Raw genomic sequence first — 20,146 nt, 5'->3', positions numbered from 1 at the left:
TCCGCCTCCCTGAACCCAGCTACGTCAGGAGGAGCAGTCAGGTTGAGGTTAGAGGAGGTTATACAACACACTTCTTCTCACCACGGTTTGCTCCCTGATAGAGAGCTATGAATCCCGATATTCTCAGAGAACGGCAAAATGCCACTTTTGACGTCGAAAAACTCACCCACATTTTGGACGGCGGCGCCGAGGTGACCAAAAGAAGACGGGAAATTGGTAAGTTTAAACATGTTTTCTTTGCTCCGTGGGAGTCCTGCTTGCCTGTTGTGGCTACTTTCGACAATCAAAATGTGATAAGATGATCGTAATGATGATATGTGCAAAGTAAAGAGTGTTGTAGGGGTTTGGGGAGCAAGTCAAAAGATGCTTTCATCGCTAACGTTAGCTAGCAGCAGCAGCAGCCCTGCACAGAAACGCCGTCCTATGATTTAGTATCATATGCCAGCTAAGTTAGGCCACTTGTTTGTGATATACCGCTGCTCCCCTCTCACTGGTCTGTGGCACTTTCGATGCTAATCCATAGTTTGTTGGTTGACACCATGGATGTACTATAAGGACTCCTCTCTTTACATCTTAGTATAAGTTAGCACTGCTGCACTGCCTAGTGCCACTTCCGGCTGCTGGTTTATGATGATTCTTAATTGACGCTGCTGTTCCACTGGCACATGCCATTAAAGTTATTCATTTAGTGGTTCAGTTTCAGTAGCTTATTTTTAGTGGTTGATATGAGATTACTTAGTTTAGTTACATATAAGCGAGGTAGCTATCATTAAGTAACGTTACCTGTTAGTGTTATGCTGATGTATTACTCTAAACACAGTGTGGACAATACGGGACAACTGCAAGCCATTTCTAAAACTTAATGTTTAATTGATGTCAAAACCTTTTTTATTCAATGTGGATCAAAGTGTACTTAGGTGTACACAAATCCACACAAAAAGTGTAGCTTATTTTAGATATCTAAGTTTCCATGTCAGCATGAATTCTCAAGTCATCATCCAGGTATGTGTCAATCCAATCTAAGGTAGAGAGTTGTGTACCAAACTCCACTAATGTGGCTATGATAGGCTTGCTCACACAAAGCTGAAAGAAGACACAGTCCTCAAAGACCAGGCATTCAACAGGATCTGAGGCCTCAGCTGAACCCAAACCTCAAATAAGTAGGATCAAACAGACCACACCAACTCCAATCGACCAACTCTGACCCAACACACACACACACACACACACACACACACACACACACACACAAGAAAACAGGTGGAAGTTGGGCGAAGTTCATGTTACAGTTAGTTGAGACATTTATCTTTATGATGGACAATTTGTGTTCCGGGTTAATTGTACATATAACCATATTACTGACTACATTTTAGTAAGTTCTCTGGAGTTTGTAGCTTGCTACAATACTGAATTTCTATCCTGCAGTGACCTTTTCATTTGTCTAGTTCAAGTGATACATTTACTACACTATTGCCTGATGAAAACCTGAATGCAAATACATCACGATCACATGAATTTCCCCAAGTGTACAAACATAGCCAGAACTAGTGTATAGTGAGCAGTGAATTACAAGATGCTGAAGGCAGAAGAGGAGACTTGAAATGATGCAGAACTTATAACATACAGTACCAGTCAATCAATCAATCTCAATCAATCAATCTTTATTTGTATAGCGCCAAATCATAAAGTTATCTCAAGGCACTTTACACATAGAGCAGGTTCTAAACCGAACTCTTCAGGTTTAATTTTAAAGAGATCCAACATTCCCACATGAGCAAGCACTTGGCAACAGTGGCAAGAAAAAACTTCCTTTTAACAGGAAGAAACCTCAGGCAGAACCAGACTCAAAGTGGGCGGCCATCTGCCTCGACCGGTTGCGGTTGAGAGGAGAGAGAGGAAGGATAGGAGAGAGAAGCACAATGAAAATCAACAATGAATCTAGTAGGTCCGGGACTGGTATCTGTCATCCGGACGTCTAGAGGCCCAGATTACCTGTGAGACATTCACAAGCTTTGATAGACTTTTTCAAATGTTTGGGTAAAGATTTACAATATATAGGTCACAACTTTACTTAAGTTGTTTAGATTGAAGCAGCTGTAGATTCATTCATTCATTCAATTTCTACAATCCACTATAGAGTCAATGGTCCTCAGTGACCCGGACTTCAATGAGGAGGACCCAAACTTCCTGTCCCGCAGTGAGCGCTATGACCAGGCTATCAGAAAGAGTGCCCAAATGATCCTGAAGCTCAGAGAGTATGGCATCGCAGACCCAGAGGAGATCTACTGCTATAAGAGGTATGTGGTAAAGGAATCGACACGTGAGGCCACATACTGTAAATCCAGATAGGTCTGTGTGATTGCAAGGCTGATGGAGTGCAGCCCACACACAGTTGAAATCTGCTGTTACTCACAAGAGATTAAGTGGACACAAAATGCCTTCCAGATCGGATTATGTCCTTTTGAAATGCCGGTAGACTCAAAAAAAGTTTCATGTATTAAAATTTTTAAGCTTTTTGCTAAAATTTAGCATATTGATTTGAATATGGGAATTTTGTCACAACAATAGCCAGTCAGATATTCCAGTATTTCTGGTTATATGTCTTTGATGCAAAGCAGTGTGGTCTTAAATAATGGAGGTAAGGGAGAGAGGAGTAAGGAAGTTTATGTGTAAATGGAGCCACTTTAAATGGGAGCTCACCTTAATGTTCAAATTTAATAGAGAAAAGTAATAGGCAGGCACTTATTATGCTTGAATACATAACCACTACATGCTTTTATTATAAAGGAAACTGTTGAGCCCTGTCAGATATAGTACTATCAGGATCAAAGGTGTGTAATTCATAAAATACACATGCTGGATATATCAGACATGTTTCATAGTAATACCACTACAGTCTGACTATGTTAATGGTGTTTCACAGCTGGTCTTTAACTATATTAAACAACTAAGTAATAGGCTGTCCAATAAATATTCAATGACAATACAAAATTCAAAGAATAACTGGAATATGCCCTTGGGTAAAATGCGTAATATAAATTGTAGCTTGACCAGCTATCTGTGTGGACATTGAGTAAGCAAAGTCAGTCAGAGCAAAGTTCATCATGAGATTAAAACTGTGTCAGAGGTTATGCGATCTCCCAGCTTTCACCAGTTATACAGTAGACAGTAATGCAGTGTAATAGATAATCCTTTAAGTATTACCTTGCCATAACATTATTTTACCAAATTAACTATCAGGCAGAGATGTTAGGAATGCTTTAAAGGTACAGCACAACTTCACGTTGACTACATGTAGTGCTTTGACATGTTAATCACATTAATACTTCTTGTACTTTGCTGGCCCTCTTGAGGAGCCAATGATTGTATGACAGGTAGTCAATGGAAAACTTCCATCCCAGTTTAATCAATTTCCAGAAAGAACCCCTAAAAGGCAGCCTAAGGCCTAATGATGCAGCACCTCATCTGGGAGTCATTTTATCTTATCTGATAGTTACTGAAACACCTGAATAACTTTTTCTGCCGACAGAGAGGCCAAGTCACAACAGATAAACTTGGACCTCATCCATAAAAGTAATTTTTGCCTTTCAGGACTTCCATAACACAGTGATGTCACCAACTACACACACCACTTACACAGCATTTAAGTAACAACAAGTCTGAACTTCGTTTTTTTTACCTTCCCTTCACACAGTATGCTTTTAGGCAACCATATTGAGGCGATGGGGCTGCACTTTGTCATGTTCCTCCCAACGCTGTACAGCCAGTGTGACCCTCAGCAGTCCAAGAAATGGTTACCAGTGTCAGAGTCCTTCCAGGTCATTGGCACGTATGCCCAAACTGAGATTGGTCACGGTCAGTCCTGGACTTAGCCCTTAATTCACTGACTTACTTGTTGTTTAAGACCTTCAGACATATAATTGCACTATTATAAAATAGCAAACATTGACATTGCACTGTTTCCCACAGAATTAGATTCTATTTGTGGCGTATGGTTTGTTGGTAATTCATTTGAAACACTGAAATGGGTCGCCAAATATACTTTGGTGGTCTTTTGTATACCTGGGCGACTCGCCCAAGTAAAATCTATGTGTGGGAAACATTGCATCCAAAAAATTTGGATCATGGAACAAAGAGGCCCGAATTGAAACAGATTTGGAAAGCTGTTCAGCACCAGGAATGGGTCTGGTGATTTCTTGTATGTGTTTGACAGATCCAAATTATGTTGACAATCTAAAGTAGTTGCATGTGTGTCCTGATGATTGCTTTAACAAGAGATGGTCATTTCTGCCCAAGTGCATGTAGCTGTAGCTGCGTTATTAACATTACTCGAATAGTAGTTGTACCTTTACACCTTCAGGATTATTAGTATTTTAGATTAGTTAGTCTTAGTCTCGTCTATTCCGAAACATGTTCCCATCAACATTAGTTAGTTCGTTTTACTGCCTTCCTACAAACAACCCTCTCACACCCCCCTTATGTAATAATGTAATCTACTGATGACAAATGAAGCTTGTGTGCATTTTGATTGCTGTGACTCACTTGATTGATTGTCATAATTTTTCAAATGAAGTTTCCAATGATTTCTAATCAGTTATGTAATCATAATTACTTAGCATGTCTCTGGTTCAGCCATTGAAAACTCAACAGTTTAGAAGTCAGTGTGAGACAAGGTGAGGCGGCGGTGCTTCTGAATTAGTCAATAGTGTAGACTAGATGAAACTGGACAGAAAATGAGTTGTGCTTGTCATGCAGTCTGACACAATAAGTAAAAGAAGATGCACACTGTGCTGCAGAGGTATGTGGTCTGGAAGCCTGTAACAAGCTCAGTTCTCATTTCTAACAGAATATCCCTTTGTAATCTGAGAGTTAGAAAACTCTGTGGCCAAAGAGAATGTAGGCCAAGCCAGCTATTGTTTGTTGCTTCTCTGTAACAAAGCCATGTGGATGTTATTATGAATTTGTATTTCATCCATGCAGAGCCACATTGAAAGGTTAGGATGAATGGCCTTGTCCTCACTATGAACATTTTATTCACATTTTAGCAAATGTGAATAAAACACTGTCAAGACCTGATATGACCACTTTTCTTATTCCTACTGTGTTGCAGCCTGTTGGGTGAGGTGTTTTCACTTAATCACTAAAATGAATTCACCTACCCATTATTATCTGCCAAGTCATAATTACTGTGCCCAAAACAAATATCATGTCAGTATACCTCTTTTCAATGCTGTCATGTATGTATTGACTGTGATAAACATGAACTAAAGAGATTTTTATTATAATACTATATATGCAGTATATAATAATATATATCTTCAGTCAGTTCATTGAAAAGTCACTTAAACAATTTTGGTGACTTTTCAAATTGTATCTTTCCAGACTTTCCAGGCAGTGAAGAACAAGACATTTAGTGTGGAAAAAAATACAAAAGGTAGCCAAATTAACCAAATTACTGTAAATATTTGAGGTATTAAAATATGCATGTGGCAGGAAAAACAGATCGCTGCAGCAACTGAACCGTTAAATTGAATTTAAACGAATGGAGCCAAATTATGATTGACTGATCAAATCAGCAGCTCCAATGTGCATGACATGCTCACAAGCTGTTTTAATTTGTCTTTGTCACCCCCGTCTGTACTACTTGCTTGCACATCCCTCTGTCTTATATTTTAACTCTCCTTTATTTTCTCTCCTTATTCATCTGCACTGACACGGGTTTAAACTTTCCATAAAATGGCTTCCCTCCATCTCTTCCATCTTCCTCCTTTCCTTTTTTCCACATTACCACCTGCTTCTTTTTTTCCCCCGTTTGCCCCTGTCCTGCGTGGCCTAGCTGTGTGCACCCAGACAGGCCAGCGCCCTTGGATCTCCATCTGGGGATGTTCCTGCCCACACTGCTCAACCAGGCCACCCCAGAGCAAATGGACCATTTCTTCACGCCTGCCTGGAACCTAGAGATCATCGGCACCTACGCTCAGACTGAGATGGGCCACGGTAAAATGAACAGAGCAGTCCAAAGTCCACGTCCTGTTGTGCACAAGGAAGCGTTTTTTTAGACAGAACTGTAATGATCAGGGATGGTTTGGTTGCTTTATCATTTCCATTGATAATAAACCTCCAAATGATAATCTTTAGAGAGGTGATACTTTAATGTAGGCTGGTGCTACATATTTAGGCCTATGTGTGCAAAATAAACGATGATGTCACAAGCATTGACTGGCAGAGGCAGTTGTTGTCCCCAGGCTAATAGATGATTAGCACATCCTGTTTAATGAACAAACTGCGTGTGAGCACCACTTCATTAAAGACAGTAGTTCAAATATCTGATATGCTAAAGCTGATGATTTATTTACAACCTGTTGGCTTGTGTCAATTCACACACTGAGCAAGTTATCAAATGAAATAGTAGCCAAAACTATGAAAGTAAGACCAAACCTGTGGAGTCTGCCACTAACTGCTACCTCACCACCAGCCTGCATCAGATAGCCCTCTAAGACCATCCACCCTCTCCCGCTCTCTAATAACCTGTTTTTATGTGTTTTTGACACAAATGTTACTAACACTCATAGATAGTTCAGATAGTTTTAGCACAAGCTAAGATCTGTCTTTGGCTACAGACCAGGGAACCGTTTTACAAATAATTGTCACCCACAAATTGGAGATGCATGCATGGGTTGCAAGCATGATGTTAATTTTGATTAACTGAAGCTGTCAAAATTAAATTAAGGGGAAATAATCTCATGTTGCAAGTCACAGCTTGCTTGTTGCAAATGTGTTGAAATGGGCCCCAGTATAGCAACACACTAGCTTCCAGCTTGAATAGGGTATTCAGACTGAAAACTGATTAGAGCTGCAATAATGAGTCAATTAATGGATTAGTCGACTGACCGATCTTCCAGCTTCATAAATGGCAATCCTGGTTTCTTGGGTCCTCTGTCACAGTAAGGTTGTGGACGGGTGTATCTTGGGCTTTGGGAAACGGTGTTGGACATTTTTTAATCGATTAATCTGTAATGAATAATATATCATTGTTAGTTGTATCCCTAAAATAGTTTCAGCCATACCGACCCCCTTCTCCCCATGGACCTTTTATGTTTGTAATAGATTCTATTTCATAGTGTATAAGCAAATGGCATGCCTTAGTCACAGCATGAATGTAACTGTCTTAAAATGAATGTTGTATATGTTTATAGATCTGTCAAACACCTACAAGATGCACTTTCATACTTTATGTTTGAATTTTTTCAAGCGGCCTCATCCATTTTTGTTGTTCATTTATAAGAGTTTTTTCTGTTTATGCATATTCACTCTCATTGACTAAAAATGTTTCCTATCACTTTGATCCATTAACCTATTAGATGTTTTGAGTTATTTTTGTATTTTATGATTGATGCTTAAATATTGTAGGTTTCATTGATTAATCTTCAGTCTGTTCATATCACTTTAATGTTATTGGTCAGTAATGCCTGTAGTGAATATGCTTGGCAGATTAATGTCTTAATGTCTCACCTCCATTGATGAGTAATCATTCATTTTTGCTTTTCCACTGTGTGTTATGTTGTGCGTGTATGTGTTCTGTGGGCTTTGATATGTTGTCTTTCTCTAGGTACACACCTCAGAGGGCTGGAGACCACGGCCACATACGACCCAGCCACTCAAGAGTTTGTTTTGAACAGTCCCACTGTCAGCTCCATCAAATGGTGGCCTGGAGGACGTAAGTACATTAACAGTTGTTTCTGCAGCCCGGAATTTGCATATTGTGTTGGAAATCCTTGGTCCAATAACCAATAATTGTCTGTTTTTCGCTGCAAAAATGTGAAGATGATAGATGTATGTTTAGATTGGAAAGTAAATGTTTCTAATACGACACCAATCTTTCATAATCCTTGCAATAAAGAATACATTTATTTATTGTAAACTTGTTTTATCTTTTAATATGTAGGCTAATTAATATCAGACATTAGACTGACTAATGGTTAGGTAAAGACCATGACTGTTTAGAAAAGGTGGATGCCTTTACAATAAACAAAGCAAAAAATCCACATTCAGAAGCAGCTTTCGTTTTCAGAACAATAATAATGATTTACTTATTGGTCAATAATATATCAGCAAAAGATAGAGTGTAACCTGCATACCTAAAATGATGAATACAATGGCTTAATGTAATGTTTTCCTTGAGCTGTGACAATCCTTTCTTTTTCTGTTCTTGAAACCTCATTGCCTTGCTCTCTCTCTTTCTAGTTGGCAAGACCTCAAACCATGCCATAATTCTAGCCCAGCTTTATACTCAAGGAAAATGCCACGGCCTGCACGCCTTCATCACACCCATCCGTGACATGACCACACATAAACCACTGCCAGGTAACTAACCACTGCTTGTGACTGGATGTAGTATTTGTCTTTTTTTTCTCTTCCTGTACAGTAGCTTGCCGTGTCTGCCTTACTCTCTCTTTTATTTTTTCCTGCATTCATTTAGGTATTGTGGTTGGTGATATCGGCCCCAAGTTTGGCTTTAATGAAGTTGATAACGGCTTCCTGAAACTAGAGAACGTACGAATCCCACGGGAGAACATGCTGATGAAATACGCCAAGGTGATGTCACATTATTTGTTGATAAAGCGTCCGATTCCCTGATCACAAATGGGTTTAAGGAGCTTTTTAAGTTAATGAGATGCAGAGTAATTATAATGTGGGTTCTGATGGGTATTCCACCACTGCCTGTATGTTTGATACTAGTTTGCTCAAATGTAATCTAATATTCATGGATATTTTAAAAGCTACACAAAGATATGCACAAAGACATATACTGACCAAATAGGGAATGATTGTTAAATTGCATTCATGAGGTTGTGTAAATGTTGATGATTGCTCCCTCTATCTATCATCTATCATCATCTATCTATACATGATAATTACTAATGCAGCTTTTATTCTCTAATAAGTTACTACACAGGACACAGTCTGCCCCTTTCCTCTTTGTTAAACATGACTATGAAGTATGACACATTGTTTCATGACGATGTGTCACATTACATGCCAGCAAAACAACTGTAGAAACTAAGTGTACAGTTACCAGTTAGTGATAAGCAAAACTTATTTGTTCTAAAATATCCTGATCACATCCTGCTAACATACTGCAGGGTTTTAAAAACAATCCTCCAGAGGATTTATTGATGATGTATTGAGAGTAGGACTTGTACTCATGGAGGATCTGCATGCAGACTGATTCTCTTTTCTCCACCAGGTGGAGCCAGATGGAACCTATTTGAAGCCACCCAGTGCCAAGCTGACCTATGGCACCATGGTCTTTGTACGCTCCATGATCGTACGCGAGTCAGCTAGGGCTCTTTCCAAGGCCTGCACCATCGCCATCCGCTACAGTTCTGTTCGTCATCAGTCTGAAATGCGGCCAGGGTCAGTTATTACGAATGAGTGCACAGAGCCACTTAAGTAAACAACTACATAAACATTGCATAACTCATGGGAGTTGCAAGCAAAACAGACATTCATGAGAATGGAAAACACAATTATGAGAGTCAAAAGTCTCACAAAGATTTATTATCAAATCAATTTTTTATGAGACAACTATGAAGTAAATACAATCACAGTGATATTTAATTGGCTACAGCAGAATAGATAGTGTAGGATGAAGTACCATGATTGGTTAGAGGAAACAATTTGTTGGTACATTAAGAATTGTAGACATAATTCCAACTGAAAATAGAAATAGCACTGTTTTTGTAATGATTTGATCTTCTATCATCTTGTGTATATATGGGAAGTGTAACTCAAAGCTGCGTGTTTCTGTGCTGCAGAGAGCCAGAGCCCCAGATCCTTGACTACCAGACGCAGCAGTACAAGCTGTTCCCCCTGCTGGCTATGGCCTATGGCTTCACTTTTGTCGGCCAGTACATGAACCAGACCTACCACCGCATCACTGGAGACATCAACCAGGGAGACTTCAGTGGACTGCCTGAGGTACTGAATGTATATACAGTACACTTGTACTCTCTTTAGTGAGAGTTAATGTGTAGCTGGTTGGCAGGCTGTCTGATAGTCTTATGGATTACACTCTCTTTACTGTCTTCAGCTGCTTGTACCATTTTGTTGTGGCAAGTAAGAACTGCTACTTTGAATCAATTTATGTCAACTGTTAAAATATTTTTTTATATTTTCACATCTCCAAGTCATGAACTTTTAGGTATAATTTCCCAGCATTTGCAGGAAGCTATTATCACCGTATTTGTGCTCCCATCTACAGCTCCATGCTCTGTCTGCGGGTCTAAAGGCCTTCACCACATGGGAAACTAACGCTGGCATCGAGGTTTGCCGCATGTCCTGCGGCGGTCACGGCTACTCTCTCAGCAGCGCCTTGCCAGACATTTATGTCTCATTCACCCCAACCTGCACTTACGAGGGGGAAAACACGGTCATGATGCTGCAGACTGCAAGGTACATCACAAGTTCACAAGCTCCAAGGTCTTAAACAAAGCCTGACACAAACACACAGTAGAAATGCCTTTGTTATTAGTGGTATATTATGCTCATACTGCAGGACAGATGTTATTACATTACTTTGCCTTTGTTTATACTCGTAACAGTTAAACATCTACCCAGTTCCTAAATTGTTCAGATGTTAGTACAGTTACTCAAACAGCTGTGCTCACACTGAAGTGCACACACAGAATAATTTGCATTTTTGTCACACATGAACACAAGATAAGCGAGACAAATACAGACACACAGGCATAAACATACTCCCACTCAGCAGCCCTACTGTGCCACAACTGCAGGGGACACACCCGCACTCCACCCACAACAAAAACAAATAGGTCACATTTTAGATCGCTGAATAATAGCTGTTGCAGTTTTGTTTCACCAGTGCTATAAAGGTCAGCAGTTTCATTTCAGAAACCGGTTATGTGATATTTTGTCTTTTCTGAAGGGATATTATTTCCCTGGCAAGTACGCAGGAACATTTCTTGAAGCTCATCACACAATGAGCTTGTACCTGAGCATTAAGTACACACACAAAGTTCAAGGGTGTAGTTTGATGAATGGGAATGCATGAATAGATTGTCATATGAAACCAGACCAGGATTTGGTGTTTTAAAAAGGATTAAAACAAGTTAGACTGGCATGGATCAAATGTACAACCGTGTGTCTGTGTCTGTGTGTGTGTGTGTGTGCGCGCGTATGCCATACTTTATCTGTGCAGATACCTGGTGAAATGCTACCGGCAGGCTAAAGAAGGCCAGCAGCTGAGTGGCATTGTGTCGTATCTGAATGAAGCAGAGCATCGGCGAGTCCAGCCCCAACCTGTTGCTGCAAGACCAACAGTGGTGGACATTAACGACCTGACTAGCCTGGTGGAGATCTACAAACTACGAGCTGCCATGTAAGAAACAAGAGCTGTAGAGATGAAAAGTACCTAGTTGCTTCAACTCATGTCCTTGTTTTCAGTTCTGGTAAAATATTTAATGAATTTTACCATTTGAAATTCATTGTTTTCCATATTATGTCTTTTTCTTTTTTCTTATTCTTTCTTTTTTCTTTCATGTACAATATTAAATATAAATGTTGCCATTTGATGTATTGTACCAGAGTTAGTTTAGCTAATTTTCATCTGCAGTCCCTTGGCAGGTCAAAAGTAAAACATAAAACTCCTTGTCTCGTGGTTGCACAGTAATGAGGCTGTTTATGCCATCAAAGACTGCCATTCAGTGTTTAAGTATCTACTAAATGCCTAAATATAGCTTAAAATCTTTGTTCTTAAAAAGATGAGGGATGAATACAGAGGTAGGAATCACAGATGAGCTCAAAAATCCATATGCCATATACACAATAGATCACAAGAAATATTGTACGATATATATCAAAAGAACTGAAGAAGGAAAAAACTGAGAAGGAAATAGTCAATGTTCATTGTCAGTGAATTAGTTTCATAGAAAATAAATGCCAACAAGTATAAATATCACAACAATGACTAACTGCAACCACAGAGCTGCCAATAGCATTAGTAAGCCTGATAAGAGACAACAGAGAGATTTATTCCTTTTCTGTGGCAGTAAACATAACACACATGTATCCATACTTGGGGCCTGTGCATTGAAAATGTATCACAGGTGGAAATATCGCTATGTGATGCAATATTGATTATTTATTTATTTGTCCGTCCCACCCCTAGATGGTAGGGATATGTTGATACACTCTCTGCTGTTACACAGATTTTGTTTTTTGTGTCTCAGGTGTTGATGTGAGTCAAAGCTTCAACTGTCACCTTTAATCACCCTCATAGTCTAATCTCTTTTCCGAACCAGATCATGTGCCTGAATTTGCTATTCTTTGCTGTCAACCTGATGTCTGCCTTCTATCTTGTCTAATCTTCTCCTTTCCACTGTTAGACATGATATGCTGTCCTGATCACATCCTTGCAGATACTGTCAGCCTTAGTCACATGTAAATCCATTTGGCAGTCAGTGTCAGCTTTGTGTTGAGCACAAACAGTGGCTGAGTCAGTCTGCTGAACAAAATGTGGCCTTACTGTCGAGATATCTAGGAGGATGAGGCAAAGGAAGTTGTGTGTTTAGTAATCATTTCTTCCTATGTTCCTAATAAGGCCCCTGTTTACATTTGTTTTTTTATTTTATTTATTCATTTGAGAAATATACAAATATTTGATTTGAGAAAGGTCTGTGTTTTTTAATAAGATTATAGGTGCTACTGTGTTTTTAAGATGCAGCAGCTCTGCGTGCAGGTGGTTGAGTGGTTAGAGCGCATACCGTATACGCAGCAGACCCTGGTTTGAATCCCAGTTGGAGGTCCTTTGCTGCATGCCACACCTCGTCTCCCTAACCATGTTTCCTGTCTGTTTACTGCTAAATAAAGGTGTCTATGCCAGACAAAGTCTTAAAAACAAAAAACAAAACACAAACACAAAGTCAAAGCTGAATATGTTTGCATGTCAAGCTGGGGAAGTATGAAGTGTCTTTTGTTTTTATTAATTTTGTATTCATGCTGCCTCTGATTAATGTAGATTATGTGTCTCTTTGTAGTCTAGTAGAGCTGGCAGCTAAGAGCATCCAGCAGGAGTTGCAGCGCAGGAAGAGCCAGGAGGATGCCTGGAATAACAGCGCTATCGACCTGGTCAGAGCCTCAGATGTAAGTTCTGTTCTGTGTGTTTACACTTTAAAAGTGATTTATATTTATTCTTAGACCAGGAACCAATATTTTAAAAAGCATAGTTGAAACAGCCCTAAACCAAGAACAAGATTTAAAATAATTATATAATAATATCTTATAGACAAAAATTGGATTCATCATCATCCTTTTATTACTGATAAAATTCAGAGCAAACTGAAATGAAAAAAGTGACATTTTCATAGCTTTGAAATTGAGCTTGGATTAAAACTTTTTAAGGTTCACGATGAGGTCTCAACCTCAGTTGGTTGTTGAAATCACAGATTTTAAATCTTAGTTTCACTCAGTCTTGTATTTCTTTTTCCTGTCTCTTTCTTTGTCATTTGTTACGCTGAATCCCTTTCATTTCTGTCTCCTCCTGTTTTTTGATCCCAGGCCCACTGTCACTATGTTGTGGTGAAGCTCTTCACTGACAAGCTGGGGGAGATTGGTGACACAGCCATTCACTCAGTGCTGTCAACCTTGGCTCTCCTCTATGCACTTCAAGGCATCACAAGGAACTCCGGGGACTTCCTACAGGTGAAAATAATTATAATGTATAAAAAAAGTTTGCTCAAAAGTCTGTGGTTGATTTCGGAATTTTTACTTTGTGTGTGCAAAGCTGAAAATTATTTGCATACTCTCCAAACTGCTGGCCTGTTGGTTTCAGTGTCTGCTCACTTATGAAAGCCTGAATTGCCTCTTTGTTTGCAAGCTAGCAAAATGAAGTCTTTGTGTGTTGGATCAGTATGCCTCGCTTGTTGTGTAAAAAAGGCAATTTAGATTTTGACTTTTGAGCTGAGCTTTCATTTGAAAATGACATAAAAGATGTAAAGCTTTCTCCGAAATCAGAAACTTCACCCGCTGTCTCTACTAGCTACTACAACCTGTGTTTCCTCACCACTCGGGCAGTTGTGTACAATGCAACAGCACATTTTAATCCACATCTGCATCTGTTTTATTTCAGGCTGGACTAATAAGTGTGCCCCAGGTGCTACAGATTTCTGTTCGCATTAAGGAGCTGCTGTCTCAGCTGAGGCCCAACGCTGTGGCGCTGGTAGATGCCTTCAATATCCACGACAGGAGGCTGAATTCAGTCCTGGGACGATACGACGGGAATGTTTACGAAAACATGTTCGAATGGGCTCGCCGCTCACCCCTAAACTCTACAGAGGTCAGTCAGGGTTTCAGCACAATTTTTGAGAAGGTCATTTCTTAAACTGATCAAGTTCCTACAGTGGTCGAGTCCAGAAGTCTGTGTTTGTGGTTTTATACATGTCTTTTATTGCCCGGGTCTCACTCATTAAGCTTTCTTTTTTCTCTAGGTCCATGAGTCTTTCCACAAGTACCTGAAGCCCCTGCGGTCCAAACTGTGAGCACACCTTTGCATCCTGATTTCCTGGCGTTGACCCTTCAACGCCGCTAAAATAGGCACAATCTTAATTTGGGGTGTAACAGTACACAAAATTTGTAGTTCGGTATGTACCTCGGCTTTGGGGTGACGGTTCGTCATGGTTCATTGGTTAAAACTATTACTGAAATGGAAAAGGAAAACAAGCTCTCCGTTCCCCACAGGGAGTTAGGGGACCTGCTGACAGCTGTTTTATGCTGATTTATAGTTAAACCATATATAAAGTAGTTTAACAAGCTCCACCTCCAGCAGCTACAACAGAAACATGCTGTTGACTCATTGAAGCTTTAGAATTAATAATCTAATGATGTCATATATTTGGTCAGAGGGAGCAAACCCCTTTTAATTTCATAACTTTTAACTTCATTGTTCTCTCTCAGAAGTGGTTCTCATCACATGCTGTCTGACCATGTCTGAAATCAAATCTATTTATAGTTGTTTTGAACGGCAGCTGTCACACAGAGGGAAGGGGGAGACGCCATATCATTTGACTATGAAGATAATGGAGCATATTTTAATAATAGTGTTGCACTCTGTCATGTTATGGGTTTCTCATTTGTAATTCTGACAGTAGCAACAGCACAGGGTAACCAGGCTATTTTCATTAAGCCGGGCTAGCATACATGCATGACAGTAATTGTTTGGGTCAAGGAGCATACTGAACCAAGTAAAGTTGCATACCGAACCAAGCGTCCTGTACCAAATTGTTCAGGATGAATACACGAACACCCCCAATCTTAACTGTTCTCACCGATCATATCAACCCCAGGACCATCTTCACTTATCAGCTGATATTTGCTCCATATGAAGGAATTTAGCCCTCACTACTCTTTTTTTCTGTCTTTGTGGTCATGTTGAATGCCATCAGAGCTTACCAAAATCAGCCTCTGTAAAGGCCATGGTGTACTGTAACATTTTGGAGCATTGTAGACAACCTAAAATAAAATAATCTTAAAACAATGTTATTAATGAGGGAAGTGAAAACAGAACCAAGAATGAAATCAATATCTGAAAATCTCCACCGAAAGCCCCCCCCCCCATAAAACCAGATTTAAGAATACAGAAAAATAATCAATTTACTGAAATTTAATAATCAATATTTACAGTTTTAGATTGCATTATTCTCCATAGAAACATTCCATAGGAACATTTCTTAGTATTTCTATTTCCTAATTTTCTGTGGCCTGCCTGATGGCTCCTCATTATGTGCCAGTTAGGATGGAAATATCATCTCCTTTTTTTCTAATTCTATGTCTATGAGAGTTTAATGCTAGGAACAAACCCAAAGAAAAATCACTTTCGGTTGTTTATGACTACAAGGACCATCTTGTTACTGAAATATGTTATTGAATTTTTCCATCAGTTTTATCCATCTGTGTAGGCATCTATAAGGAACTGTATGAGACACTACAACTATACTGTAGTTTACATTAGGAAAATAACCAAATAGTAAATTACAACTGACATAACAGAAACATCAAGTGGAGATTATAAAATATTTCCTGTAAAATGCTGTGACAATATAATTTTGCTGAGTTGTCATTTTGCTTCAAAAAATGTATTTTTTTAGTAGGTGAAACGTCTTCTGAAGCTGTTAGCATGCTTGTAGCGCTGTCCTCCTACACAAAGCATTCAGTAGATAAAACTTCAGCATATATACATCAAGTTCAGTTGGACTTTGGGGTTGTAACAATTTTAATTGTAGCTCCTTTAAAGTCACTTCTCTACTGTTCCCCACAACTTTAAATTACTTCACCCAAAATGTGTACTTTTTTATAGCTCCAATGCTAAGAAGTTTTTACAAGGCTGTACCACAATCACAGAGGTAAAATAATCTGCCTTAATCCTCGCTCCCACCAGCTGTCCGATCTCTGTTGCTATATGATGAATGACAATGTCCTACTTAGGTTACCTACTTCACACTGTTCTTCATTACCAGGCTGAGCTCAGCAGAGAGTTGAAAGGCCTGACATGTTACAATGATACATGGGGGCTTCCAGAGACTTGCTAAATTAGATACAATTAAAGACTTTGGGGTGATATGTTCGCACTTCTGCAGTTTCTGTGAAAATTAGCTCAGTCTCAGGATTTCTCATCATTAGAAAAAATGGTTACACTATCCTGTGTGTCCCTACACCTTTGAATGTAACAGAAAGTGTTCTGCAGATACTGATTAAAGGTAGAATATGTCAAGTGTGTCAGAAGGACCTGTGAGGAAAAGACTGAATTTCTTGAATGTTTGGTGAGTTCACATTATGCACTGAATACGTTCATTAATATTCTCCATCCCTGCTGTGTGGGGCTGATTGTTAACAAGGGCCGCACTGCAGCCAACCTCTGGATGGATTATGTCTTTAGTTTTTAATCAATCACATTTCAAACTAGACACTTTTTAAATTATGCTGCAATGTTGACATCCTACTGTATTAATTACCCTGATTCAATTATGACCTGAAGTGTGTGCCAACTCAAACTTAATGCTTTACTATTTTGTTCATTTCAGTTCCAGAAAAATAACACGTTATAAATTGACTTAGTCTGTTAATAATCATCAGTTTTGACTTGAATTGGTGGGTTTGTACTCTTTGTTTATCTCAAACTTAAGTAGTCTATTTTTTTCTCAGTGAGCCATCCAGTTGTATAAATGATAAGTATTGAGACTGGTGAATAAAAGTAGAACGATTCAAATAACACTCTTTGACTGTAATGACATTATAATGATAAGGGAGAGCAATAACCTAAAGCCTCACTATGAAGTGTAAAGATGATTTGTAGAATGATTATGTGCCTGAGGGAAGTTGTCTTTCCTTAATCTAAGTAACTGAGGTTCTCCTCTCACCAGACTGATAGCAACTCATTTGAGTATTCACACATTTCTAATCAGTTTATCTCCGCTGTAAAGGCGCAGTTCTGAATATATAATGACTAAGCTGTTTGTTAAGCATTATTGTGTGATAATTTGTTGACATGTTTTATTGAATGATGATTTTAATGGTTGGTAAATAATTTGAAATGTAAATTGTATTAATAAAAATGAAATAAGCAATGTGTAATCCGTTTTTTTTTTTTTTTTTGTCTCAATAGACCAGCTTGAATTGATCTTGAAGTCAACTAACAGACTCCATTGGGGGAAAACAATGACTTAGGCCCACTATGCAATGAGCATCTAGAGGTGCAGCGATGAGATGATTTTATAACATGCCAATTACTGTATAATGAGTACATTTTTAGGTTCCGTTTTAGGCTTCGGTGTAGATGGATTTTACAGATTGATTAATAAATAATGAAAAATAGTTAGTTGCAGTCCTAGCACCGTCACTATATTATTATTATATTATTATTATTATTATAGTTTAGTTTATTTCGAACATGTTAGCGAATCTGTGATGTGTTGTGTCTAGTTAGGGTCACCACTAAAGGGCACTGCAACATTGCTAGAAGAAGACTAGCTGAGAGCTAAGTTACACAGCAGCAGTAAAACGTGCTAGTTCATTGTTCATGAAGACTATATATTATATTGAATAAACGGTTAAGTGAAGCCGCATGCGTACGTGTACTTCATGACATGGTGTCAGAAGTGACCTTTTCGGCTGTATGAAAGAAGAGAAAGATATGGAGCCGCGGAATGGCCAAGTTTCACGCGCCGGAATCGTTGACCTTCGCCCAGCCATCGGCGTGGCCGACCTGGAGACAGCTTCTCTCGCTACGGGATTGCAACAAAACTCGATCAAGAAGAAAGTTGTGTTCAAGTCAACACGTTGCTGTACGCTATGGGCCAAGAGGCAGAACCGATATTTAGCACATTCACGCTGGATGAGGACAGCGAGGAGGACTATTATGCAGCAGTGCAAACCATTTGAGAAGAGGCAAGCTAAAGCTAAAGGCGAAACAACACATGAAAACACGCATAGGCTATGTATGTGTACTTCATGACAGAAACAAAACAATGTGGTTTATGGCAAAATTTCTCAGAATTCTGATAAAAAAGTCAGAACTCACTTTTTTCCGCAGTGGCCCTAATCCTCTTCCATAGGCTATAGCTATCTCAATAAATTAGAATATTGTGGAAAAGTTAATTAATTTCAGTAATTCAGTTTAAAAAGTGAAGCTCACATATTGATTAGCTATAGCTTACAGCTAATGAAAACCCCAAATTCAGTGTCTCAGAAAATTAGAATATTGTTCAAAAGTTCAAGTTCAATAATGTAGACTCACAGTGTCACATTCAAATCAGCTTATTAGCTCGAAACACCTGCAAAGGATTCCTGAGCCTTTAGATGATCTCTCAGTCTGGTTCAGTGGGCTTCACAATCATAGGGAAGACTGCTGACTTGACAGTTGTCGAAGAAAGTCATTGACACCCTCCACAAGGGGGGTAAGCCTCAAAAAGTCATTGGAAGCTGGCGGTTCACAGAGTGCTGTATCCAAGAATATTCATAAAAAGTTGAGTGGAAGGAAAAAGTGTGGCAGGAAAAGGTGCACAAGCAACAGGGATAACCGCAGTCTTGAGAGGATTGTCAAGCAAAGGCCGTTCAAAAGTTGGGAGAGCTTCATAAGGAGTGGACTGAGGCTGGACTCAGTGCACTAAGAGCCACCACATACAGATGTATCCAGGACATGGACTACAACTGTCACACTGTTGTGTCAAGCCACTCCTGAACCAAAGACAACATCAGAAGCATCTTACCTGGGCTAAGGATAAACATAACTGGTCTATTGCCCAGTGATACAAAGTCCTCTTTTCAGATGAAAGTAAATTTGACATTTAATTTGGAAATCAAGGTCCCAGAGTCTGGAGGAAGAGAGGAGAGGCACAGAATCCAAGTTGCTTTAAGTCCAGCGTGAAGTTTCCACAGTCAGTGATGATTTGGGGGGCCATGTCATCTGCTGGTGTTGGTCCACTGTGTTTTATCAAGTCCAGAGTCAACGCAGCCGTCTACCAGGACATTTTAGAGCACTTCATGGTTCCTTCTGCTGACAAGCTTTATGGGGATGCTGATTTCATTTTCCAGCAGGATTTGGCACTTGCCCACACTGCCAAAAGTACCAATACTGGTTTAATGAACATAGAATTATTATGCTTGATTGGCCAGCAAACTCACCTGACCTGAACCCATAGAAAATATGGGATATTGTCAAGAGGAAGATGAGAGACACAAGACCCAACAATGCAGACAGACCAACTTAGGCTTTCATAACACCTCAGCAGTGCCACAGGCTGAGAGCCTCCATGCCACTCCACATTGATGCAGTTATTAATGCGAAAGAAGCTCCAACCAAGTACTGAGTGACCATGAACATACTTTTCAGAAGGGTGACATTTCTATATTAAAAATCCTTGTTTTTTATTGGTCTTATGTAATATTCTAATTTTTTGAGATACTGAATTTGGGGTTTTCATTAGTTGTAAGCTAATATTCATCAAGATTTGAACAAATAAAGGCTTAAAATATTTCACTTTGTGTGTAATGAATCCATATAGTAGCCTATATGAGTTTCACTTTTTAAATTGAATTTCCACATTTCCATATTCTAATTTATTGAGATGCACCT

At 39.2% G+C, this 20,146-nt stretch overlaps 1 protein-coding gene across 2 annotated transcripts; it reads left to right on the top strand.

Annotated features, from left to right (window-relative positions):
- Positions 1-32: 32 nt before the first annotated feature.
- Positions 33-17,646, top strand: acox1 (acyl-CoA oxidase 1, palmitoyl). Of its 2 annotated transcripts, none has more exons than XM_053328717.1 (14): positions 33-216; positions 2,138-2,297; positions 5,837-5,997; positions 7,610-7,717; positions 8,245-8,364; positions 8,480-8,595; positions 9,248-9,417; positions 9,819-9,981; positions 10,265-10,455; positions 11,222-11,401; positions 13,059-13,164; positions 13,579-13,722; positions 14,150-14,356; positions 14,508-17,646. In XM_053328717.1, the coding sequence occupies exons 1-14, from the start codon at positions 108-110 to the stop codon at positions 14,556-14,558; spliced, it is 1,986 nt and encodes a 661-aa protein (XP_053184692.1). In that variant the 5' UTR covers positions 33-107; the 3' UTR covers positions 14,559-17,646. The 2 variants fall into 2 exon arrangements, with proteins under 2 accessions (XP_053184692.1, XP_053184699.1); XM_053328724.1 differs by lacking the exon at positions 5,837-5,997 and adding an exon at positions 3,695-3,855.
- The last annotated feature ends 2,500 nt before the right edge of the window (positions 17,647-20,146 follow it).

This window comes from Scomber japonicus, chromosome 2, assembly GCF_027409825.1.
Source record: "Scomber japonicus isolate fScoJap1 chromosome 2, fScoJap1.pri, whole genome shotgun sequence".
NCBI lineage: Eukaryota > Metazoa > Chordata > Actinopteri > Scombriformes > Scombridae > Scomber > Scomber japonicus.
The sequence above is the reverse complement of the archived record's forward strand: the minus strand, read 5'-3'. Positions and strand labels throughout refer to the sequence as shown.

What these genes read in the sequence shown, in the direction of transcription:
- acox1 (XM_053328717.1), top strand. Translation starts at nt 108, where the DNA reads ATGAATCCCGATATTCTCAGAGAACGGCAAAATGCCACTTTTGACGTC. An exon ending in CACACATAAACCACTGCCAG is followed by an intron (nt 8,365 to 8,479) that starts GTAACTAACCAC and finishes GCATTCATTTAG; the next exon opens with GTATTGTGGTTGGTGATATC. An exon ending in TGCTGATGAAATACGCCAAG is followed by an intron (nt 8,596 to 9,247) that starts GTGATGTCACAT and finishes TTTCTCCACCAG; the next exon opens with GTGGAGCCAGATGGAACCTA.